The sequence below is a fragment of the Lissotriton helveticus genome, chromosome 12 (assembly GCF_964261635.1).
Source record: "Lissotriton helveticus chromosome 12, aLisHel1.1, whole genome shotgun sequence".
Lineage (NCBI taxonomy): Eukaryota > Metazoa > Chordata > Amphibia > Caudata > Salamandridae > Lissotriton > Lissotriton helveticus.
In genome coordinates this window covers 834,017,063-834,043,203 of record NC_136073.1, presented here as the reverse complement: position 1 = coordinate 834,043,203, position 26,141 = coordinate 834,017,063, and the positions used below count along the sequence as shown (strand labels likewise).

The window sequence follows — 26,141 nt, the reverse complement described above, 5'->3', positions numbered from 1 at the left end:
TGTAAAGGCATGCGTGGTAAAAGCATGCGTGGTAAAAGCATGCATTGTAATGTCATACATCCGGAGAAGTCGCCTCTCTGGACCGTCATTGCCTAAGTAACAGTTTAGTTGCTATAGGTTAGATGTGCTGCCCATGCAGCAGCTTTTATCTGGCTCATGGCGTTGGGCCTTACACTTTCACCCATCCTAAACTACATCCCTTACGCCAATCACTATTAAATCCTAAAAGATTTTACCAATGATGTTTACCAGATTGGCTATGTTCTTTCCAGGATGGCTCATGCTTGTACTAATGGCTATACATTAAATACAAAGTAAAACACTATTATTTTATGTATTTCATATTTAAATGTCATCAAGTCAAACTTGAGAATGCTAGAGCCTAATGGCTTAGGTTTCATGTGCAGTTCCATGGCGGGTGCATGTCTAGTTGTGCTGGGTGCATATGTGGTTGTGTTTTTCTAGAGAACCTATTTCTGTCTTCTACTTCTGTGTTGGGTTTGTCGGTTAGACAATGGAATCCTTTATCTCCCCGGTAAAAACCTTGTTCTTATGAGCATGCCAGAGGACCAAGGTATGAGGTATACCATAGGGCTAAGTGTCTTCTATATTGTCTTTTGTCCTAAAGGGTAGATCGTTGGACAAACACCGAAGGCGAGGATCCAAACAGTACCAGAGTGGCTCTATGGATGCCTTTTGATTTCTAGGGTAGAAGAGACAGACAGACAGAAAGAAAAACAGGGTTCGATCGGGATAGAGAAACCACAGCCTTAAGCTGGGCCTGACTATCCATCAGCTCAAAAGGATCTAATTAGCTATGCCCTTGCAGTGCAATTGTATTCACAGGATCTAATGTACTGCTGGTAAAAAAAAATACCCATCACTGATATTGCCAAGTAACTACCGGTGGCCTAGAGATCTGGGCAAAGGGCTCATGTCCACAGAGAGGCATTTTGAGATCCTATAAAATTAAAGCCTTTGTCTGTCCATGGAGAGCAACTGCATGACAATTTGTGGCATAACACAAAAGGCCTCAACATTCAGACACTCCAGTTAATTAAGGATGGTGTACAATAAAACATTCTTAGGTATATCAAGGAATATGAAAAACAACAAAGACCATTTGAAAGAAGCAACAACCCCCAAAAAACTGTCAAAACAATTATTTAGGTCAATGAGAAATGCTCTGGAATATTTCTGCCTCACTTTGCCTGTTGCTATCCCAGAAATAGCATACCAATTTGGAATCAATCTAAACTCTTTACCAAAAACAGGAGAATATCTAACAGGGAAAACAATTAGCCTGTAAAAACCACATTCAGAAATGCAAGGTTAGTGTGAAATCATTAATGCACCTAGTAAATAATGATTCCACGGGGTGCAGTATTTGCAGGAAGTGGGCAATAATATGTATTACTAGTTCCGCGGGCCCAAATGAAGCATAAAATACTGGATTGGTACTTAAAATGCTTCACATTTTTCCCCACTATGTTCTTTTAGACAATTGCAGCAGGCTTTTCTTTGTAAAATATGTCAGTGGAAAGGTCGGTGTAGTAAGTGTTTACTGTGGTGGTGCCACTCGGGTATTAACTCTATGCAGTAATGTACCCAAAACCTGAAATCCTTATGTATCCACAAACTCCTGTTTGCACGCAAATCTGAAAATGATTAATTTTGGTTTTGGTGCACCAAGCCAGTAGGTTTAAGCTATAGGGCAAAGATTAACATGACAGTCTATCAATTCACAAAAGCTGTGTAAAACTATAGATAATAACATTTGCCTGAAACAAGCCATAATGTTCTGGTGCATAAAATAAACAAATACTAGAGAACAAATATTTGCGAGTGTGAAATTCCGTGATTTCAGTAAATTTTGTGAAACACTATATAAATGTTCCTGAAGGTTTTTTTTTTTAATGAAGGAAAAAAAGAAGAGTTTTACTGGGAAAATTAGAATAGGAACGATTTGGCCTTGTGGATAAATGAAGTGAAAGAGATAAAACAGGCGTTATGAAAGAGAGATATGGCTGCTAAAATAAAAGGAGAAAAGGTTGAAAATTAAATAAGATCCAAATAATTACAAATGTAATATAAAGGAAAATGAGAGGACATGATTAGAACAAAATGTATCTGGGGTGTCATCAAATGTTCAGCCCCAGGGCAAATTTTTAGGAAATCCACATAAGATAGTTTGAAATATTACTGAATTAAATGAAGCTCTTTTGCATGGTCAGTGATAATCCGAAAAACTGGCACGGAGTGTGCCCTAATTGTACTACATTTTACAACTCTACGATAAATGAAGTCAGGATTAAAAAGTGGAACCACTTATATTTCTGTTTATGTAAAAAGAAGGAATTACACTGGAATGGATGGAAGTTATATGATTTCAGAAAGATAATGAAAAAAGAAAATCTGGATATGTGCAATAAACACAGTGGCCAAAGAGTTTGCTGGGAAATTCAGAGATTTCACCATATATGGTACATCTGAAAGACTGTCAGAGAAAGGGATTATTTGCTCAAAAAAGTGTCATATGTGGGGCATGTCTCATGTATGGCTGGCTCGGAGTCTACCAGATATGTATTCTTGCAAAGACATATCTGGTTTTCTGCAGGGTGCTCTGTCACTAGAAAAAAAATAATAAAGACATATGTTTGGAAGTAATAAAAATGAGAAGGTGGAATGGATAGAATTCCATAGGGAATTAGCAATGGATTCGTTTAATAGATGAAGAAAGAATGCAAGAGCAGAGCCTTACTTCCAATGGAATAATAGAAAACCTCCTGTCATCTTGAAAAAAGGGGCACAGATAGTCTCAGGATTTAATTTCCAGTTTTATTTTACATACCACAAATCCCGCACAATCAGCCACAGACGGGCACCAGTCATGAATCTACTGCCTTCCGTTGGCATCTCAAGATGGGCATTTTATCTGCTTTGCCCAGAGAGATCCTATGGAAGCGTCACATATTACACTTTCAACATTAAAATAAAAACAGCTTAGGAGGGTCCTCTGCAGAGTTTTTCAAGCAAACAGTTGGGTGTTCTTTATAAACAATACTGTTCTGTAATTCAGTAATATAAAAGTACAATTTTAGAGATTATTTCTCCCTGGACCCAGGAACCTTTGCTCAGACACTGCACAGTTATGTTCTTCTGAAGCATCACCGCTTATGTCCTTATTTTCCGTAGCATCTTTGCTCTGCTTGAGATTTTGTGGTCCAGGCCTAAAAGTGAAGACATTATCAACAAGTGTTGCACCAGATAATTTGATTATGTGTGGTCAACAGCATCAAACTGATGTACAAAAGGATTTCAGCAGGCTATTGCTCTGAAAAGTTGAGAGCTGAAACACAGTCAATCCCGTGTCAAAATGCTCGAAATGTCACTTGATATCAACTTGGAACAGTCGAACTTTGCTATCTCCTCTGACGACATTTTACCTAGTCCGTGGTTAAATGAAAGAAATACATTTCATGTTTTGACAACCCACCATCACAACCAGTAAATATATATATAAAACAACAAATTAAATTACAACTGTTTGTACCTTAATATAAAAAGAAAATGATCACTGTTGTTCATTCTTCCATTGGAATTCTTTTTTAAAACAAATAAGAAAACCAAACAATTGTATAGACATATGGCGCATTAGGTCCAATTTCCACACTGCCCTTCCATTGTGGTGAGAGAGTTTGTGCTATGTTTGCTTATGCATGTGGAAGCACAGGAAACATCGACCATGGTATTCGCCAGGGTGCCTTATTATTATTATTAAGGTTGACTCCACCACAAAAGAATTATAGACATATTCACAAAGGTATTTTGGAGTACCCCTGTAGTACTCTTTAACACTCTTTTATTCCTTAATAGAAGAATGCTCAGTAAACATTCATATAAAATTAGTATAAATAGAAAGGACTGTGCCCTCTCTGAACTGTTTCCATTGTGAGTTTATTATTTCAGGCCAAATCACAAAGGTATGTAAGACAACGTAAAAAGGTACTGATGCTGTACTACTTACCACATTCATAAGTGATTTTGTGAACCACCCCCACAGTTCTGAGTACCTGTAGTTTGGGCATGAAAAACATCACTATGCCATAGCTTGTCTAGTGCATTTTTGAGTTATTGTGAGGTTTATAACTTTTGTATGCTGTCTTTTTTAAATGGTATGTCTTTTAGGAATTTATTCAAAATAAAGACTCAATGACTTGACTTGAGTTAGCACAATAGGGTGGTCATGTTATTTTAAGGTTCTAAAGATGCTGAATAATATCTTTTGAACCTGGGAAATATTTTGACGAAAAGCAAGGATTTTCTTGCACACAAAGGGCCTGAATCCATGTTGCACAAGAGAAAGGCCAGTGAGCCTCCGCATTAATTGGCTACACTTTAGAAGTAGTGTTTATAACGTTTATAGCAGCCAAATACAAGACAGAACATCTATAAATCTAAACTAAGGTTGTCTTCGTACACCACACAGAATGATCCATTATTAAATAGTGTGCAATTATATTTACAAACACTTATGGAATGTTTCCAAAATATAAGTCCAGTAATATTAAAATCCCTGAACAAGCTTTACATAGCTCCCGTTTCCACTTTTGAGATCTTATATTTCGATTATCTTCTCCAGTTTATTTTAAAGAACTAGCGAGCAACCATGTGCTATAATGCGGAAGGGCAATTTCATGAAAATGAGGTATATAGATGGCAACTCAGTTAAGCCTACAAGAAAATAGAGCTCCCAGATATTTGTGTGGCCTTGTAGATGTGTCCTTTATTCTCATGTTCATGTAAAACCTTTGTTTGCTTTCCCATAATGGGTACATAACATTATTTCTTGGTAATTAAGCGTTCAATGATTAGATACTCCTTCAGACTATGTGTGGAAATGAAGCTGTGTGCCATTTTAATTGGGTGTAGATAAAGTGTAAATCCCTGATAATGAGCCATGCTAAAGAAATTCAAATCCCTACTTGTTCCTTCGATTCTCGTATACCCTTTTCCGAGACAAAGAGGACCACCTATACGTATGTGTATAAACGCTGCTGCAGATTGGGTTAGCATCTTGGCTTTCAAAGTGAAAAAGTAAGAGTCACGCTCTTATTTAGATAATTTAGCCATCCCACAATACACTGCCCAAGAGAATAATTTAATAAAAATACAATGTAATCTCTAAAATTTGGATCAGTTTAAGGAAGCTTTCAATCTAGTTTTAAAACTCTCACTCTGCTCTCGCTAGTTTTTTTTTATTTATCTGGTTTACGCGCTGTGACAAAGTAATGAAATTCAACAAGAATTTAAATTTCAGGTAAAACTGGTCTTTTGTCAGCAATGTGTTGTTAACAAGATTCTTGTTCCTACCCTACTGGAGTTTATTTGTGTATTTCCTTAAAATATAAATTTGTAAATTACAGACTGGTTGGGCTTTTAACTCTTCTTATTGCAAATAAAAACTTTTCAAAATAATACAAAAGAAGTAATTAGGAATATCAGAGAGACTAAACTGCTGTTTTTTAAGCAACTCTTCTCCTGTATGAGTTAAGGTTGAAGATGGACCAAGGACCAGGAACTGCACAGCGGGTGGAACTTGACAAGTATCACTTAAAAAGAGATTCTCTCATATCATTAATTGAGACAGTTCTCTGTACAAGATGTAACGCCGCACCAGGAGCGATTTTGTCACATTTTACGTCACATTATGGGGGACACCCTCAAATCACTTTCACAATGAACATATTTTGAGGAAGTAAGGCTTGCAACGTAGGAGAGGATTATGAATGGCTAGACTGGAAATTGCAAAGGTCACTCATAGACCTCTGAGATCTTGGCTCATTCCCTCAAGCCCTCCCCTCCAGTCCATCTCACTCAGTCACTCTATAGTTGATTTTGATTGCATTGCTGCAAATCTGGTGCCTTCGTATGTTAAATGAGAAGAAAACAACCGAGAACAAATTTTGCTTCCTCATTTTTAGGCAAGTTGGGAGTGGTCCAAAGAGTTCATTTCCTTTTCTGAAATTTTGAAGCAAAGTCTTTTTATACAAATTCGTCTTGTGCTGTTTTGTGTGTAAAGCACTAAAATAGTGCCATTGTTTCTTGTATTATCACTCGCCGATTTAACGGTCCCTTCGTTCACCAGCAGTTGATCACAGCTTGCTCTCGCTGTTTGGGTGTTTTAAGGTATCATTCTCCTGACAGATCAGTTGGTAGGATTTTTCGTCCTCAAGCACAGAGTTTCCAAGCTCTTCGTCCTGCTTCTGCAGCTCGTGCCTGGACAGGTGTTCTACTATGCCAGCTCCAAGTGAATCTCCAAGCACGTTGGTGGTGGTTCGCAGGCGGTCCCTAAACATAAAAATGCACAATTACAGGAGAATTTACCCAGCAATAGTCAAAGTTGACCAGATATTAGAAACTAAGCATAACTTTAAATGGTTAGTAAGGTGGTGCATCACTTTCTCCATATTATGACCTCAGAATACATACATCTCAGGTTAATAGTAGATTGAAAACAAATGAATTCGAAAGAAAAGGTAAGTTTAAAGTGCTAAAAGTAAGTGCTAATTTTTAATTTGGAGGAATGATATAACGGAAGTTTAAAAGTTAAAATATAATGAAAAAGGACATGGGTAATTAAAGGAGTTATGGTGTTCTCTACATTATTAAAACCTTAATAAATAAGCATACTTTGTAACACCAAATAAAAATGTACAGTCATAGAAAATGTTTTTGGATGCGCACTTGTGCAAAATAATGAATATGGCCAGTTTTCTGTAGAAGATCTACCAAAACAATTTGTTTTCAAAAGTCTCACTTAATTTGATTGACATTTACTTCCTAGTTAACACAGTTACAATGTCAAAGGATGTGACCCAGGGTTGACCTCTGCAAAAGATGTGAACTGATGTTGTGCAGACCAGTGGTCACAGGAAAATGCCCTCCACTCGGAGTTCAAGCCACTACAAAAGTACCACAATAAATGCCTCACTGCTCCCACGTCTACCTGAGTAATGCAGCATAACCTTAACAAATGTTTTAGGGAATTGGCAACATCTCAATGCTCTGAAAATCAAAACACCCATCTAAGGAGGAAGTGTTACCCTGTTCAAGCAATATGACATACATGAACAAGGTTGTTCAAAAATTAATGGCAACACTGGTGGAGCATGCAAGAGCATTATTAAACTTAGGCATACACCACTGAGGCCCTTGCTACTAGTTCAGCAGATATTGGAGTGGGGATATTGATGCTAGCCAGTAGGCCTGCACTAAAATCCACCAATCATCAGTTTGCACAATGGGGAATAAACACAAAGCCATGGAGACACCAGCTCTTTACTGAGCGTTTTCCTAATTGCAGGGCCAAAAGGCGGAAAGTGTTTGGAAATGGCAGAGTGGTGGCAGTCGTGGAGGGCTTCATCCTGTCTGGGTGAGCATTTAAGGCTATCCCTTGCTGTTGCAAGGTTCAGTTGGGAGTATAACTGATTAGCTGTATGCAACCCCTGCAGCATCAACGACAGGTCCATTGTCACCGGGCCTGGAATAAGTGGGTAGGGAGGTACTTGTAGCAGCGGGCTGCAAGTTATTGCTCCAGGGTGAATTTGCACCATGCGTAATGACAGCCTTCAGCTCTCTTTACAAGTGGCCCTGTTATTCCCATGCATCCAGTAAAGTTAATCACCGGACCCATCGGAATTATGAGGTCTGTGGAAAGATGGCGAGTCCGGGGCACTTGCAAGGAGACCCTTGACGAAAAATGATTTCAGGAGTAATTCACTTTATGGTCAAAATGGTTTTAAATACATGGGCATAGTGAAAGTCAAAGGTAGTGGTAATGCAAACGAGAAGCATACTAAACCATTTTACTGAGAAAATTAATATAATTTCAGTTCAACAAATGTACTGCACGACTATTAAGAATTTGTAATAAAATTGGTAATTCAAGGCAAAAGTGTATTGTTTCCCAGTGTTTATCAGAATCCACATCTCCAATTCAGAAATTCACACTCTGACAAAGTCTCATCCTAGTAACTTGCTATTCTCACACCATCAAAAACATCGTTGTGAGACGCCCTACAGTTGATACAGCGTTGGAAGCCTGCCTTCCTACGCCATGCTAGCACGTTTTTCTGTCTGTGAGTGTTGTCCACATTTCTGGCCACAACCAGAAAAGTAAACAATGAGCTGTAATCTATTCTTAGAACAATCTGTACTAGCCCTTTAAAGGTAGTGACATCATAGCAATGCTTGTGGGACTAAACGGGAGTGAGGTGCGTAAGAGAGGTTGAGAGGACTCAGTGTGGCCATGTTGTCCATTAGTGGATATAAGAGAGAATAAAGTGGCAAACTGAAGGGACTCTTTCAGATTAATAATCATAACAATGTCTTCTCTGCACCTTAGAGGAAACTACCAGCAAATCAGACTAATTATGGTATTGTTTTCCAAAACACAACCCCCCACCCCACACCCCACACTTTGGAAACTTTTCTTTGAAAAATATAAAAAATGCTGAAAGGAGCACCATGCCTGCATGGTGTTGTGGACGGGTGATCATTTCCTATGTGCAAGGAAAATTGGTACTGAAATCTCAATAGGAGCTCTAGTGATAAAAATCTGACTGTTGTGCATGGTGCTCAAAAGGGAAGGCTCATGGTAGGCGGTTACAGTAAAAGAGCAAGAAAGAGAATGAGAAAGAAAGATGTTTATTAGGAACTAAGAAGAACTGGGAATTAGTTTCACGTTTAGGTATAACCCTGGGGTTTTGTTTGCCAACTAGACCACTCTTCTATCTGGTCAAGACAGTCAGAGCCTATGCTAGGTCGTGTTAATAAAAAGAATGAAACAGTTTATTAAGTTCACAATACAAATGTTCCTTTCAACTTATTGAATTTGGCGACATTAGTCCCTTTCGTAGTATTTTTTGTATGCAATACAAGAATCTGTTTTTCGAAGATCTCCAGTGTGGACAGAGGGATCTTGAACTGATGAATTTAAATGCTGTTCTTGACCTCTCAGTTGGATGTGGGGGCTCTAAACCTCCCAGGTTGAAGGAGGGCTCCGAAACGTCAGGATGGAAAGTGGGTTCTAGAAATCCCTAGTGCACGTAAGACTCATTACTTTTAGTGTAAACATAGTTGGGCCGATAGTTTTGGGAAATTGATATAATCTATAACTTGATCTATACTAAAACATGATCAAAACAAAAATAAAGACTTACAAGAACCAGTCCACAGCAATGATCAGAGAGATATCGTCCGTTGGCAGGCCCACGGATGTCAGCACAATAACCATGGTTACCAGACCCGCTTGTGGTATGCCGGCCGCACCAATGCTTGCTGCAGTAGCGGTGATACTACATTAGAAAGGAAATGAAACCCAGTTAGTGGTAACCTCAGGCCACAAGCCACCAAAGAATGGTGTGGGCAGAACGGGATCTAAAATCAGTTCTGGAAAATAGTTCAGAGCAATTCTCATATTGCACAGAGCATGGGAGAACTACAACTGAGTAAAATCTTCTCCAGGAGGCTAAGCTGGAGTTCTACTGAGTTTTTCTAAACACAGAGCCAAACGATACAGTCTGCAACAGAATTGCACTAAAAACAGGATTTTACTAGCAATTCTGAAAACTATTTGCATGGCTTTCCTAACATTTTTGCAGTTAACAAAATCTCATTGCATACTACTCACAAATTGACACAACCTTTTTTGCACATAGAAACATTTTCTTTGAGGAGAAACCCCCTTCATGGCAGCCCTGTAAAGTATCAAGTTTAGGAGCACTATCACACTTTTGCACCCATATGCCCGCAATATTTATATTCCTCAAATGGCTGCCAAATGGCACTGGAAAAGTCTTTGGAAACCCAAAAATGTATGATTTTCCAAGTGTCCAGGGCATTCACACTGGATATTCAAAACATTACTTTGAAACATTCATATTCCCATCCCCTAACTGAATACACACATTTTTTCTGGTGTTGGAAAAGAGATTTAGGGACTTAAGTTCTTCAAATTATATTTCTCTGAACAAGATTTAATAATTCAGAACCTGAATATACCTTTTTGGGCCATAAGTGCCTTTTATGACTGCACAAAGTTGATAAAAAGACCCAGACCCATCCATACACATAAACCTTTCAGCCTCTATCTCAAAGCATCAGTAACAATATAAACATTACTGAGGCCGAAGGCAAAAAGGAACTTCTGCCTGGGACATTTGTATCTGTAGTACTTACCTGACCCCAGCAAAAAGGGCCAGATTTGCATTTCTCCACTGCAATACAGTGCTCTTTACTGCAACCCTGGTGTTGATGGGGCCATGAGACAGCTCCCTTACCGTACCTAATTAATGTGCAAGCCCTGCAAGACTTACAAATAAGTTAAATCACCTGATGGTAATAATTTGTCCAAAGTTCAGTTCGTAGTTGTTGACTTGGGCGATAAAGATGGCTGCCAGGGCCTCGTAGAGGGCAGTGCCATCCATGTTAATAGTGGCACCCACTGGTAGGACAAAGCGGGTGATTCGTTTATCCACACCATTATTCTCCTCCAAGCACTTGAATGTAATCGGCAGAGTTGCAGAGCTGGGGTACAAACAGAAAACAAGAGTTTTAGTATCACGAAAAATGGGTTAACAATCCAGACGAAGGTAATAATAAGGACATGGAAAAGGCAATCATCTGTATGAAAATAATATCACTGAAAATCAATAAAACATCAGAAATCACAAGGGGAGCTGCTTAGAAGGTGGGTATGTCAACAACAGTTGTTTGGGCATTACTGGGCAGTGAAAGATAAATCAACTCTGCCTAAATAAGACATTAAACAAGTTTTACAATATTGTATCTAAGATCAATTTGGATGTCCTAAAGCTAAAAATAAAGAAATGATACTTTTATCACAAAACTGTCTAAGAAATTAGAATATCTCACAATAAATATACTTTATCTCGTGTGGAGGTTAACGGGATGTGGAAAAGCAACAAAGAGAAAAACAAGTATGTTCAGTAAAATTCTTCGTTAGCAATAAAGCCTCAGCCTGGTCAGCCTTTTCGGTTCACGTTATAAAATGCACAGACATTATCGGCACCAGTCTCCAGGCAAGAGCACAGCGAGTCACCAAACATCTTCACTACACAATAAAAACATCAATAAATTGAAAAAAACAGCAGGTGTGCAATAGATACACAAAGATACAAATATCCAATGATACTTCTTGTTATGAGCTACTTTCACTCTCTACACACATTAGAAGCCATCCAACTTTAACAAATGTTATTACTAGTAGAACACCCATCACGATTTCAGATATTTCTATTCACATAGAGGTCTAACCTTCACCACCAGAAGTACCTTCTTATCCTTTCTTTCATCTTCATTATCAATGAACCACATTGGGCAAGACCTTGTATCTCTAAACAGGAGACAATTCTTCTGCACTTATTCAGTCCAGAATGGTTTCATCCCTTTAACAATATTCCTCATTTGTGGCCAACACTTTTTACCTACCCCTAAACACCGAATAAAAGTGTCATCCCACAAAAGCTCATACTTTTATTCCTACGAACACACTCTCCCTTATTCAAATCTTTTTTTTTCTCTTCCCTGCAATTCTCTTTTCCCAGGAGAACACTCCAATGATAATCTGCGGAATGGATTTTGAGACCTGGAATATACTTCATCACAAAGATTTAATCTTGTAACCATCCCCCGATTCTCAATGAATTGAAATCCAAACCTTTTCCCGTGACAAGATCTCTCACAACTGTTTGCATTCAGATCTCAATGTGACCATAGGTCCCCACAAAAAAATCCTGGGAATTCTTAATCACCCAACTTACTGCTAACAACTCTATCTCAATTGTTAAGTACTAAGTGCATCCTAGATGCACGCACACTCTACGGTTCTCTCAACCCCATCCTTCACTTGCATAACAACTCCATCCAACCATTTGCAGCTGGCATCTGTAACAATAATCGATTAATTGATGGGTATGAACACATGGGAACTGAGCTTCAACAAATCCCCTTTAATTCTTACAAACTCCAATTCATATTCCTTGGGCCATTTGAACTCAGTACTTTTCTTAAGTAACTCTCTCACAGCACAAGTTTGCTTCTGACAAATTTTGAATAAATCTACTATAAAACTGAATTATTCTAAAACAAATACACCAACTCTTCTTTACTCTTGAGAGTCTCCAATTTCCAAATGCTATCTTTCAAATCCTCCTTATTTTGTACCCCTTCGACTCTTCTTTACTCTTGGAGGGCCTCCAGTTTGCAAATGTTATCTTTCAAATCCCTCTTAGGTTTTATCACCTTCTTTGATATGGTATGCCCCAGATATCAAATATTATCTTTACCAAAACAGCCTTAATCTCTTTACCAAAACAGCATTCATCTAGTCTCAGAGTTTATCCGTTCTTTCTAAAGCTCCCAGATGTATATGTTTAGACCACGATTCTACAAAAATCAACACATCATCTTGGACGACTTTACCCCAGACCCTCTGTACAATAGATGGAACAGAGATGAAGCCAAAAAAGCATTTTTTTAAATTGTACCCCCGGGTTTATGAGGGCAGTCAACTATTATGAATCTTTGTGTAATTTGATCTGGTGGCACACTGAGGGTAAATCTAATACTGTGAAATATTTACTCCCAAACAAAGTTGACAGCATCTGTGTGATGTTGGGGAGAGGAAATCCACCCACCAAAAAGCCATTCTCCAACATGTGTGTTCTGACATGGGGGCTACGAAGGCCATCAAATATTTTGAATCCTTTAGTAATTTGATCCTGTGGCGCTCTGGGGATAAATCTAATGTCACCCCTAAACAAAGTTGATAGCATCTGTGTGATGTTAGCGAGAGGAACTCCATCCACCAAAACGCCTTATTAAACACCCCGAGATTGACACAAAGACAAAATTATAGCGTTGCCAACCAGTCAGTCACTTCCACTGGGTCAATCACTTTTGAACTACACGATCAACCTATGCCTTTCTTTTCTGTCTCCTGGACATTCCTTAGTATCATTCTCAACTTAACTGAAAAAGGCACAGCATTCCTTTTGCGCTTTCAGTTGTCAACAAAGTTTCAAAGACATCCAATTTCAAGCTTAAACTTATCATGATAACAATTCTCAAATTCCTCAACTCACTCTTCCAGTTGAAAGATCTGTAAATACTGAATATGGGCATTGTGATCCAAGAACACTCCTAGATTCTTTTTCGTGAGGCCATCCTATCATATTATCCCCGTTACAGCTGCATTAACTATCCCAGTGATTCTTTCTTTGAACCTGAAAATTCCCTAGCATGTCATGTCAATATCTTGCCCAGCATAACCTATAGGTCTGACGTCTACCTTAGGCAACTTTACACTTTCGGCAAAATGTTACAATATCATTTTAAATGTACCCATTCTATTATTACTACATCGTAGGGACTGCCTTCCCTACTTCCTCCCTTCCATAGATCATTTCATCACATACCTCTTTAACCTCTTTACTTATTCCCCATTCCCAAATACTCGAAACATTTTCCAAAACTACGCTGGTTCACGATATTTGTTACACTGTCTGAAACCGTACCTTTCATTCTAATATTCTACCTATATATACATATATATGGTGCAAAATGTAAATCCACCTTTGGAACACGGACATCCTATTCGTTTAAGCCATGTCCTTCATAGTGACTAAGTTCCTCCTGTCTTTCTGCTCCAAAGCAATGAAGAGGGAGATACAACTTCCTTTCTGTACCCTAATTGGCCCAAATCACCTGATTGACTCAGAAGAAAGAGTAGAGCAGGTACATTCTGAATTTCACTCCCCAGGTTGGCTGTTCCCTATTTTTCAATACACAAACTCAAGTGTAAGCTGCACAAAACAACCAGGTACACAATAACCCACCCTTTGCGCTATCAAGATACAATGATACACGAGCGAATTGATCATAGAAGTTATCAAACACTACTCAAACAGCATTCACTACTGAATTTATCTGGGCAGCTTCAGGCACTGACTGAGGAAATTATATGACTGAGGAAATTATATGAACTACCACAATAGGGTACTCCTGAAATAACTAGACTGCAGCTTACCCCACTAAATGAGGTAGGATTTTTTCAAAAAGGTGCACCCATGACAGAGACACACATAGCTCCCTTTTCTTCTCCAAATATGGTGTGCCAAGGCACTGTTTCAAGCTATTCAAGTATGTTACACAACAAAATATTTCCCATGTTCTTATAATTATTCCAATAGGCTCTGGATTATACAATGACTTGTATATCTACTTTTCTTTGCACATTTCAACTACTCTGCACCCATTTCTCAGTGGATTGTCCCAGCTAATATCTACACAGTCTGGTTGCAAATCCAAGACTATTCACTTACTGAAAGTGCTGATGGGGGCGTAGTTTGGTCAGTAAAACTGGGCGGGGGGGGGAGCGAGCTTTCCCGACAATCACGCTGGCACATCATGTTAACCATTATATGAGAAGCAGTGCATTAGGGGCGGGCTTTAGGGCCAGTGGGAAGGAAAGTGTGAATTGTAAGAATTTTGTTGTAAAATAATAATGTTTTCAAACTTTCAAAACAGAGACAAGTATGTGTGTGTACGTGTATGTCTGAGTGAGTTTTTAAAAATTCCAGATGAAATCCGCTCACCTTATAATACCTGACTGTAAGCTCCTGTACCCAACTATTTATTAAATAATACATTTATTTGGGGGGGGTGTAACACCCCAAACACCCCCCTTGAAGCTAGCCCCTCGTGCTGAATGTAAATTCTGTGGTGCTCTTCTGTTATCTATTGGCCAGCTTACTGGATAGTGTCGAGGTGCTAGCTTTAAACTCACATCCAGTCATTTATGACCCAAGTGACAAAGAACAAAGAGGAAGGCGAGTAGGTTCGGACAATATTAGCTCCTCAGCGCAGTCAGTACTGGAGTAACTACCAGCTAAGGAATGTTAGAGAGACACCAACATCTCCACATTTTGCTAAGTCTGCCAATATCATTACCTCATTCCACTGGCTCAATGATTCTGAATATCTTCCAACCAAGCAGTCTAGCCTAATTAATATATGTAGTATCCTGAAAAAATGGATTTATCTCTCACAGCCCAATATTGACACACATAGCTGCATATCTTGGTCCAAGAAGTGAGTATATGTAACTGGCAAGACAGAGAAGGATATATTAATTTTACATTATAGAGCTGTAAATGAAGATTGTCTGAGGGATATAACAGCTTATAAAGAAGCAAGCCTCCATACTTTTGTCAGCATGAATGCAGCTGTTAACTTAATGGCAGAATTGCTACAAATTGGGGTTGTATGGTGTTGCACTTTAAATGCAATGAAGAGGAGTTTTGGCAAGTGGCAAATCTACTGACCAAAGAATCTTAAAGTGCGGGTTTGAAACTAGGCCTTGACACTTTGCTAAAAAAAAGTTGTGTGCATCTGGGCAAATGGCTTTAACGTTTGTTCAATAACTGTAAATATAATTTACCTAAAACAACTGTAAGGTAGGGTGTCCCAAGTATATGGCCCACTCTCCCAAGCATATCTTGGGCAGAATGCTGGGTGTCTCAGTGAGTTAAACTCTCACCACTGATATTCAGGGTCATAGGCAGGTCACACGTGAATCTTGGTTGCTTCAACCTTCTAATTTCCCACACTCAGAACACTAACTGAACCATAGGGTAGTCAATGTGTATGCTGTACGTAACTGCCCGTGTTTTAATTTCAGGGTGCTTCTTGTGTACCCTTCTGCCCACCCATTGCCCCACAATCCCCACCTCCTAATCTGGCCCACCTGCCAAGTCAGTAAACAATTTAAATTCCCCTGGCAGGAAATCAGTGAAGCGCACTTTGGTGGTTAATGACAAATTGCTGTTATTGTGGTTTATTGGCTGAGATGTGCATGGGGAAGAAAAAGCAACTCTTAATTCCGACGCAATAAGAAACCCCAGCTTCCTTCTGCATACAAATGACAATAAAGTCTAATACATAAACTCAGATTACACCTGCTAATTTTACTAACTTTCTTTAACCAAACATTGTTGAATAAGGGTGAGAAACCTGTAACATTTCCAGAAACTAGGTACATGTTTATAAATAACATTAATTGTATGCTAATTTACCAATTGAAAATTGGGTTTGTTAATCCTGGTTATCGTGAAAATCAGGTTTGGTTCAGCCCCTGAACACCAGCAATGGATGGACGCCCCATTTTGAAGTTTGTCAGTCTGCCTGTCGGTGAACTCTGTGAACTGTCCCCTGTTGTATAGCATTGAATAGGTTTGCAATTACAAACATTACATTTTCTACTGAATGTTCATTTGCAAACTCTGCCCTGTCTTCATTCCTCGAGCTATGCCCTCAAAAACTGGGCTGAAGATAGTGAATGTGTCAAACAACATACAGTAGTTAGCAAGAGGCTCCAGTTTACTGGATAAGGAAACAGATTTATCAGAAACTTTTTTGTGGCCTTGGTCACAAACTTCACATACGTCCCCTCTCTCATACTGTGACCTCACCTAATCAGGGTGGGAGGTGGTAGACCTTACCACTCGTGCTGCCTCATGGTTATGAATCTAAACCTATTCAAGTGTTTTGCAGGCTTGAATGTTTCTTTACAGAAAACGTAGCATTGCAATAGAGTTACATTTTTCCTACTACAATTCTCCTATAACTGTATACATTTTGTTACAGCTTTTTGGGTAACATGAGCTGGACTTCACAGAGTTTGCTAATAGCAAGTCTTTCCTAGAACACATTCTTTACTGTTGATTCACCAAAATGCAGGGTTAATGGAACTGAAATCACACACCCTTTGACCCTAAGCTTCAGAGGGGAGAGACGTGTGGCGCAGTGGCCAGATCGTCTGACTCCGGAGCGCGGGGCTCTCGGTTCGATCGCCGTCAGCAGCTCAGCACCATGTGACTCTGGGCAGTAGCTCACTTAATCTCCTTGCCACCCCTCAGCGCCTTAAAACCCTAAGGGGTGATATATTTGCGATTTACAAATATGGATTTTTTTTATATAACCATTAATAACATCATAGGATTGACCTCTTGCCCCAACCTTAGCTCAACTGCCTCCTAGTAGCTGCTGAGCAGTAAGAGGATGAGCAGGGAGGGGAAACAAACTAAAACAGGGTTTGTTTTTATCTCCGGTTCATTTTCTTTTAATGTCCAGCCTTATTGACCACTGAGACCAGGGGTACTGAGAGCAGAGCCAGGAGTACCAAGGGATATAACAGCCTTCTTTTATTTCCCAATACATTAATCAATAGAACTGTAAAAATCAATACAGTACAGCATCTTTAAAACTTAAAAAAGGTATTCAGCTGTTTTTTGTATAGTGTTAAGAAGGGACAGAAATGAAATATTTTCAAACTGTAAGGGCAATTGTTGGGATGTGGAGTTGAAATACATTTGAAGTTTTTTGTTACCTTGATGACGTCCCAAAGGCGGTGATGAGGGCCTGGAGCAGGCCGCCGATGAAAGCCCAAGGGTTCTTCCGCGTGATAACGAAATAGAGCAGCGGCAAGACAAACAGAGCGTGGATGAGCAGCCCGGCGATGACCGTGATGGTGTACATGCCCAGTTGTCCGCCCATCTGGGCCAAGTCGTCCATCTCGAGGATTTTACCTGAGATCAGAAACATGATTCCTATCGGTGCATACCTAGGAAGGTTAGGGAAAAAAAAGATTTAACAAAAGATTTCACAGAAGAATGCAAGGGACAATCATTTGTCTGTCACTTCACTGCCTGACACCACAGAAGTTCAACATCAATGCATGTATTGCAAATATTTCCTTTTTATAATCAATGTTACCTGTGCATAACACTGATTTCCACCCATCAACTTTTGCCCTGACTGATACTTCTGAGGGAAATCTAATCCATTAACATTTTAGCATCGTCACACGACAGCCCATACTCTATCTCCATAAACAAAATCCCTCCAATACCACCCACAGAAGGAAACACATTGATTCTGCAACCATTTATAGACAAAAGAAGTCACTGCTATGAGGCTCATTTAACCCTCACAGGCACTGAAGACTCACTTAAACACTATGGGTACTCCCACCACCTGTGACAACCAATATGCATATATAAAAAGCATGGCGTAACATTGGTCTGTCATGGATTGCCACTTGGGTCATCCTTGGGTAAGCTTTACCTGCGCTTCTCCTTAAACCAGTGTATAGTGGGTGTATATACTTTTCCGCCAGTTGTATGAAGATTGATGCATGGTCTAAGGGCCTCATTTAGACTCTGGTGGCCCACCTGCTCACCAGGCAGGCCTCAACCTCCCGGAGGAGGACCGTCAACCATATCTAGAGATCCCCGTCTGCCTGGTTGGATCTGCGATAAAAGTGCATCTGCCCCGCCTCTCCTCAAACTGGCGATCACTTACTGGCGAAAGGCATTAAAGTATACGTCCCCTGGGTCGTCCTATGCACCCACGATCCCGCTCTTGGGTATCCCGCTGGCCACGGGGACTCTATCGGCGGACTCGCTGGAACAATGGCATGACGCGGGAGTGTCACACGTAGGTGACCTGTTCGCGGAAGAGCACCTATTGTCCTTTGCAGACTTTAGAACTACCCATGGAGTCCCTGGAGGCACCTTCCTCCTACACTCTGGCCTTCGCCACTATATCACACACAAGTGGTCCCCTAGGGGCCGAGAGCCGGCTGCAAATCCTCTCATCACAATGCACTACCTGATGGGCACGGGCGCCCACCTGACAAGGTGGCTCACTGCTAGTATTAGGAAGGGGAGGGCTTTCGACCTGTCGCCACTCCAGGCAACATGGGAGGGGGACATTGGTAGGCCCCTGAGGGATAGAGAGTGGGAACGTATTCTTCAGTTTCCCAAAAAAGTAGCTAGGAACCCCAAGTTTAAGTTCATCCAATTGATGCTCCTACACAGAGCCTACCTGACCCCACGCCGCATACATATGATGTTTCCTGATGCGAAAAGTAATTGCCCCCGATGTGACACCGAGGACGCAACACTACTACACATGCTTTGGCAATGCCCCAAACTAGGATACTACTGGACCACGGTCCATGAATCGTTCCAGAAAGCGGGCGCCCTGTCCCGATCTCCTACACTGGAATGCACGTTACTGGGGTTGGGGCCCTCACAACGCACCAGAACCGTGCGGCACGTTTCTCGGACCTGGCCCTGTTGCTGGCGAAGCGTGCCATCACGATGAGGTGGAAGTCACCCAGACCTCCCAACCCTGAACTGTGGAGGGCAGAAGTGGTGAGGTGGGGCAAGGCAGAGGGAGATGCACTGCAGCGGGAGGAATACAGAGGCCTGAGGAAAACGCCAATCTCACTGGACTGGTTTACCATATTAGGTATGTTTGAAGCTGGGGACGACGGAGGGGACGAGGATGCAGGTGCCTCTCCGAATGTAAGATAAATGTGTCCTTAGCCGGACTGACATACACTGTTATTGACTGTGGTGCGCTATGGAGAGGTGCGTGGGGCCCCCCCAATCACAATCACCATCACTGTAATAGTCTCGTTCCATCTATGTGTACAGGCGGATGGAGCAATATGTTGTACTACCGTACGTGCCCCAGTCTAATCATTGCTCAATCATATGTTTTTGTGAGAGTGTCGGGTGGGTTTGTTGAGGGTGGGGGGAGGGATGGCTTTGACCGGGGTTTGTCTATAATGTGACGGTTCTTGTCACCAACAAAATGTAAAATCGAGACAACTATGCAATTATATGTTCTGAGCAACCTTATGTATGTATTACCCTGTTTCCCTCCGGGACTGGAAATTCTGTGACTGCTTTACCTACTATGCTAATAAACAGATTTTCAACAAAAAAAAAAAAGTGCATCTGCCGATATGAGAGATGCACTTTCATCACTTGGGAATGCTGAGTGGGCTTTGCTTATAAGAGGCAAACCGTCAAAGCAGGGTTGTGCTTCTGAAAAGCAAGAGAAAAATGTATAGGGGACCAATGAGTTTTCGCTCTATGCATTAGGGACACTTTCACATTTTTCTTTCCATCATCCCACTATGTCTGCATGTTGGGATGATGGGAAGCCTGAAATTAAACATAGGAGGCATTTATCAATGGGACATGTCAGCCTAGTGGTGGAAGGCCCAGCAGGTCATGGATTGCAACCTGCAAGAGTCAGCCGATGCTCCACCGGTGGAAACTCTGCGTTCCCCACCTCTAAATCAGACTGGGGAACCAAGAGTGTGGCGAAACTTCCATCCAACCAAACTCTTAATGGGCATTTAAGACAATCAAGTCATCTGTTAATCACTTCAGAATGATGATATCTCAGCATTGTCCGCAAATATAACTCTTAAAGAGGGTATTTAACTCATCTTGCTTAACCATTAACTCTCAGAACTGTACTATATAATAGTTGGGATCTGGCACCACAAATTGAGGAATTTAAGGGGGAATCCCACTGTGCGCCATCTCCTATACTGCGACGACTCCCAAAAGTTGTGGCTGTGGGTTAATTCCTGGTCTACTATAAGCAGTGGTTCTGGTGGTTGGTGAGCTACAGTCACATGTTAAATTTGTGACTTTCTAAAAAGATGCTTCAATGTATATATAATATTTTGTTTTGAAGATATGGGACACATGGAAGGCCACATAACCAATTAAAGCAAGAGGGGTGACTCACAGCTGAGCATATATTTTACCTGGCGATATAGAGACAAAGGAGCATCTTGTTCTTAAAACAGTCATAATCAGCCATTGTTAATTCATGAATGGTTCTCCGGAGCTGATCAATATTTTCAATTTTGTAAGATCAAAATAGAAACATAGGCAAATATATGCTTCTAGAGAAGCAAAACTGTAACCCTTCTGGGATCAATTTCAGGGTTCTGCGTGAACCTGTTGGAAAAAATTCTATGAAAATGTACAAAACGCGCCCTCACAGGCATAGCGTCATTTTACAGGAGCTAACGGTCCAGGCAGATATGTGTGTTTGGGAATCCAAGCAGCTTAGAGTAATTACTAAAGAATGTAAAGATAATACCACTTCCACAGCTGAGGAATAGCGACTGTAAATGAGGACTATTGCTATTTTGGGAGAGAGCTTTATAAATTAGAATTTAGATATATATAAAAATGAATAAGGCGTGGGGCGCTTTCTAATAGGTATTGCAGAATGAGGATTCAAATCTGGATCCTCAAACAAGGAGGAAAAGAGTTGTTACTTAGCACTTTATTTAGGATTGGAATTAATTTAAGGAACAGGTGGACGAAATGCATGATTATTAAGTAGATGATTGTAAAACTTCTGACTTATTTTAATATTGAAATAAGAAACCTGCGAGATCTCAAATGAGAATTTTTTCTGTATATATATTTTTTCTCTCTTTTATCAAGGAGGATTTCAAATGAGAATTTTTTCAGTATGTTTTTTTTTCTCTCTTTTATCAAGGAGGATTGCTCATTTATGATTTGCACTTTGACAATTTCATTTTTGATGCAACAAAAAAGAGCACTGACAAATTAAGCTTTGCCTTACTTTCAGATTTTCTAATAACTATACCGGATTTCACTAATGATATACCCAGCACTTCTTTGTAACAGCAAAGTGAAAGTGTTAGCGTCCCATCACATTCTACAAAAAATAAATAAATAATACAGCATTGTCTTTTTGCCCAGCCACTCTCTTTCGAAGTTCTCAAGATCTAGGCTCACCATATGATAATAGCGACGAGTCTCATAATGGCCTCGTTCAGACTGTCGAAGAACTCGCGGAGGGGTTGCCCCTGTTCTTTCATGTTTCCAATTACAAGCCCGAAGCACATGGAGAAAACCACCAGCCCGAGGGCGTTGACACCGTTTGCAGAGCCTGGTATAGGCACCACTTCCTCGATGGTCATCATCTCCTGCAGGCTCCCCACCGCCCTCGTGACATTGTCCAGTATGCCGCTCAGGTTAAATAACAAAAAGGACGGGTCAGCGGTGGCCGAGGTATTGCCTAATTGCATCAGCGGTACCTGAATGGATCTTGTACTGTACTGTGTCTTGTACTGAAAAACAACCACAGAAAGTTCAAATTAGAAAAATTCTAAATCTTTTCATAAATGACTACAAGTCTTGAATGTGCAGCAAGAGGAAATATTGTTTGAGTTGGCAACAAACATGGGAGGTAGTATTTGGGGAGTGGATTGATATGGGCATTTCTTTTAGTTGAATAAGAAATGTTGTGTTTTATAAGCAAGGAAATCAGATTGTGCCTAAGGGTAGCAATTGCTTTCTCTTTGTTGCTGCATTGAAGCCATGAGGACAACGTTGACACTAGCATGCATTCAGCTTTTGTTAGTGCCTTTTGCAGCCTCCTGTGGCTTTTCATCGTTATAGCAAATGTCTGTGATTGGGGGTCATGGGTAGGTGATGTCAAATCAAATCAGAAATTACTTTATTCGTATTTCATTTCATAAAAGCACAGATAGAATTACATTTCCTGGAAATAAATAAGAAAATACAATTTGATTACATTTGAATCACAAAGGAAAAAGCTACAATCTTACTTAGTTTACATCCTAATTGTCTTTCTTAGTCTAATCACACATTTTAAATAACTTACATCATGCCCCACTGTCAATTCATCTTCCACACATTGTAACTTTAAGAGTGCGGCTCTACATTGTCTTAACCCATGCTGCCTTAAAATCGGTAGTAGAGAAAATCTCCTCGGCAGAGTGTAGAACCTACAGAAAAGAGTTACATGTAATGTTGATTGTACCGAAATACCGTCACATCGACAAGGTACTAGGGTGTGTGACCAGCCATTCATCTCAGGGAACGTGGTGAGCCTGTGCACAATACCTAGGCGAAAGCATGTCAATAGCATCCGATCAAAAGGCCTTGTCACATGTGACAGATATGGCTGTATCCCTGTGCAGGTCAACATAATATGGTTATCCATAACCGATAATTTTTCTTTCTCCTTTAACCAACGCTTTTCCTCTAGATGGGACAGATAATCCTTTTTAAGGACCTTTCTGGGGGTAGTTGTCATGCAATCCGGGTTTGTAAAGAATTCAATTTTATCTGCAATGTCCTTAATGTGTCGTAGCCATGGGATGTGAAGCGCATTATCCAGTTTTAAACAGTCCGTTATCACATCCTGGTTAAAAACTGCTTCAGGGGTATTCCATATCTTATGCCAAAGTAATAAGAGGCTAGTCTTTATAATATCAGCAATATACTTCAAGCCCACTTCAGAATGGCAGATATATGTGGCAGTTGAGCTCGGTATTGCTAATAAGTAACGCAAGAAGATGTTTTCACAATTCTGCATACACTGTGCGTAGGTAAACCCCCATATACCTGCGCCATATGTGGCTGTTGAAACACATTTCGATTTATAAATTGCAAGCAATTCTGGGACAGGTCGACAACCCAATTTTTTTGACATACTAATAAGCGCCCCAGTAGCTCTTGAAAACATAATTTTCCGTGCTTATATTGCAGCTGGCCAAGTTCCCTTCTGATCGAAATGTATCCCTAAGTAAGCAACATTTTTCACACACTCAATTTTTTTACCATTAATGAAGATATCACATTTCTTTGCAGTTCTTTTCCCACACTTCATACTAAATGTTTTGCTTATATTCACTTGTAGTCCCCTCACCTGCATAGAGTTAACAAAACGTGTGACTGTTTTCTGGAGGCCTAATTGAGTCCTTGACATTAAAACCTCGGCCTCGGCATATAATAATATTGGGACTGTTTATTTTTTTTTGTTTATTGGGTAATCATAGGGGAGCTCGGGCAATTGTTCTCCCAGACTATTAATATATAATGAAAAAAGGAAAGGGGCAAGGACACATCCTTGCCTCACTCCTTTTCCAATGTCAAATCTGGCCGAACACGCCCCATTTATCCCGTATCTCACCCTTGCTCCCGCCTCCCGGTAAAGTTCTCTAATAAATAACAATATGCCTTTTTTGACTCCTAGCTCAGATAAGGTGTTCCATAATTAATTGTGTATAACACAATCAAATGCGGAAGATAAGTCTACAAAAGTTAAAAACAAATTTCCGCATTTTGCCCTAGTATATTTATCAATTATTAGGGTAAGATTCAGGCCTTGCACAATTGTGCCCAATCCATATTGTAACCGTGATAACACACCCTTTTCCTCCGCCCATGATTGCAACTTGTTTAAAATTACCCTCCCCACTACCTTTAAAAAAGAATCTAGCAAAGATATAGGGCGATAGCATTTGGGGTCATCACGGTTTCCCTTTTTAAAAATAGGTATTAAAATAGCATCTGACCAGGACTTTATAAAACCAATTTAGCAACACTTATTTAAAACATTTATTATAAGTGGAGCCCAGATGTCGACATTTGACCGGTACACGTCGACTGGGACACCATCCGGCCCTGGGGCCTTGCCCGGTGCACTATTTTGTATTGCACAAACTATCCCATTCAGGGTAAAACTGATATCGAGAGGGTATTCAGAAAACCCCTCTTTTTTCTCATAGATACCCTCTACCTCAATACCTCTTTCTTGAGATATTTCTTTCTCCAGCTCATTTTCTACTGGATTCGTGCCGTCACTGTATAGGCCGCTAAAGTGACGAATCCAGCTGCCTTCTGTGATGGCTATATCCATTTTATCACACTCCCTCTCCAAGAGGTATGGGGAATTCACTATCTTCCAAAACTTAATATTGTCTTTCTTTATACATGCTTCATGTAAATCTTGCCAGACTTCCTTCTTTAATTTTAACCTTCTTTTCTTTTGGGCCCGTTTATAGAGCAATCTGGCGTCCCTTATCTCTTCTCTGTTTCTAGAGGTCTTTTTCAGAGATTTTTTTAGATTCTTGTGTGCCTTGCTACATTCATGATCAAACCACCCCCGTCTTTTACTCATTATCGACTTCTGTTTGACCATAAGGATTTATTTAATTTTAGCTGAAATATTCATGAAAGCTTCTATCACGTCTGCGTCCTTATTCTCCTCAGTAAAACACATATGAAAATCCTCTTGTGCTTCCTTTACAAGCTGCCCCAAAAAGGTGGTGGGATCAACCTTCTGCCATTTCAATATATAACCATTAGTGCTTGATAAATATATTTCCTGGTTATATAAAGTGCCCACTTTTCCCGTTCCATTGGAGGTACAATTCACAAATTCAAAGGAGACACTATTAGGGTAATGGTCACTCGCCACATTACAAAGTGTCGTAAATGTTAAGATCCTTATGAAATTCTTATTTTTTGATAATAAGACAAAATCAATCATCGTATTACATCCTCTCCCTATGTATGTGGGCTTAAAATCGACTGGGGAAGTACATAATTTTTATTTATTTTTTTAAAACCTTTATTGATTTGATCAAAGCAGTACAAGCGCAGGCCTACAACCACAGGGGCCGGCCGCAAACTCAGGAAATATATGCAGAAGCATTGCACATGTTTACGGCTCAAGGAGTAATCACAGTGTAATCATAATACATGGTTGTAGGCACCACGAAGCACAAGGATGGAAGAGGTTTCATTTTTTATAGTTTTGAAGAAGTAGCTGTGGCTATATCATCGAAGGCATCACACTACACGATAAACAAGAAGAGATGGGAGGGGCGCATCCCTCCACGCAATCGGGAATCGGTGATGAGCAATACGGCCTAAAACACACTACGCCCGCCGAAGGCAGGCCAGGAGTAAAGGTCAAACAATGGCAAGCAATTTAGCGAAAGCATCATCCGAAAAACCCACCCTTCCGAGACAATAAAATAGAGGCAAGTGCAGATGCCCGACAGAGAAAAGGATGAAAGAATGAGATACAGCCAACCCACTAAGAAAGGAAGAGAGAAAGGGACCATAGAACAAAACAAACTAAAATAACAAAACCCCCCCAACACCCGCCACCCTACATCACCGTAATGGCTATGGCCTACCCCACTAACAGCGTGCCTGTTGCCCCAGAATTACCCTAAAGAAAGGAAAATAAAAGATAAAGAAAGAGAGGAGAACAATAAAACACACTCCCGGTCTCCTTAACCCCCCGCCATTAGCGACCTCCCCAGGACATATTATCCACTATTAAGAGCAAGTATTGACCCCATACAAGGGGAGGACATC

The 26,141-nt window shown here is 40.2% G+C and overlaps 1 protein-coding gene across 1 annotated transcript in view; it reads right to left on the bottom strand.

Annotated features, from left to right (window-relative positions):
- Positions 1–2,818: 2,818 nt before the first annotated feature.
- LOC144799464 (excitatory amino acid transporter 1-like) overlaps positions 2,819–26,141 on the bottom strand; it is a 174,383-nt gene continuing 151,060 nt past the window's right edge. The window contains exons 7-11 of the mRNA XM_078670786.1: positions 21,735–22,069; positions 17,474–17,707; positions 10,396–10,590; positions 9,225–9,359; positions 2,819–6,351 (exon numbers count right to left, since the gene is read on the bottom strand). Of these exons, the coding sequence (XP_078526912.1) occupies positions 6,156–6,351; positions 9,225–9,359; positions 10,396–10,590; positions 17,474–17,707; positions 21,735–22,069 (1,095 nt within the window). The 3' untranslated portion in view covers positions 2,819–6,155. The remainder of the gene's footprint in view (positions 6,352–9,224; positions 9,360–10,395; positions 10,591–17,473; positions 17,708–21,734; positions 22,070–26,141) is intronic.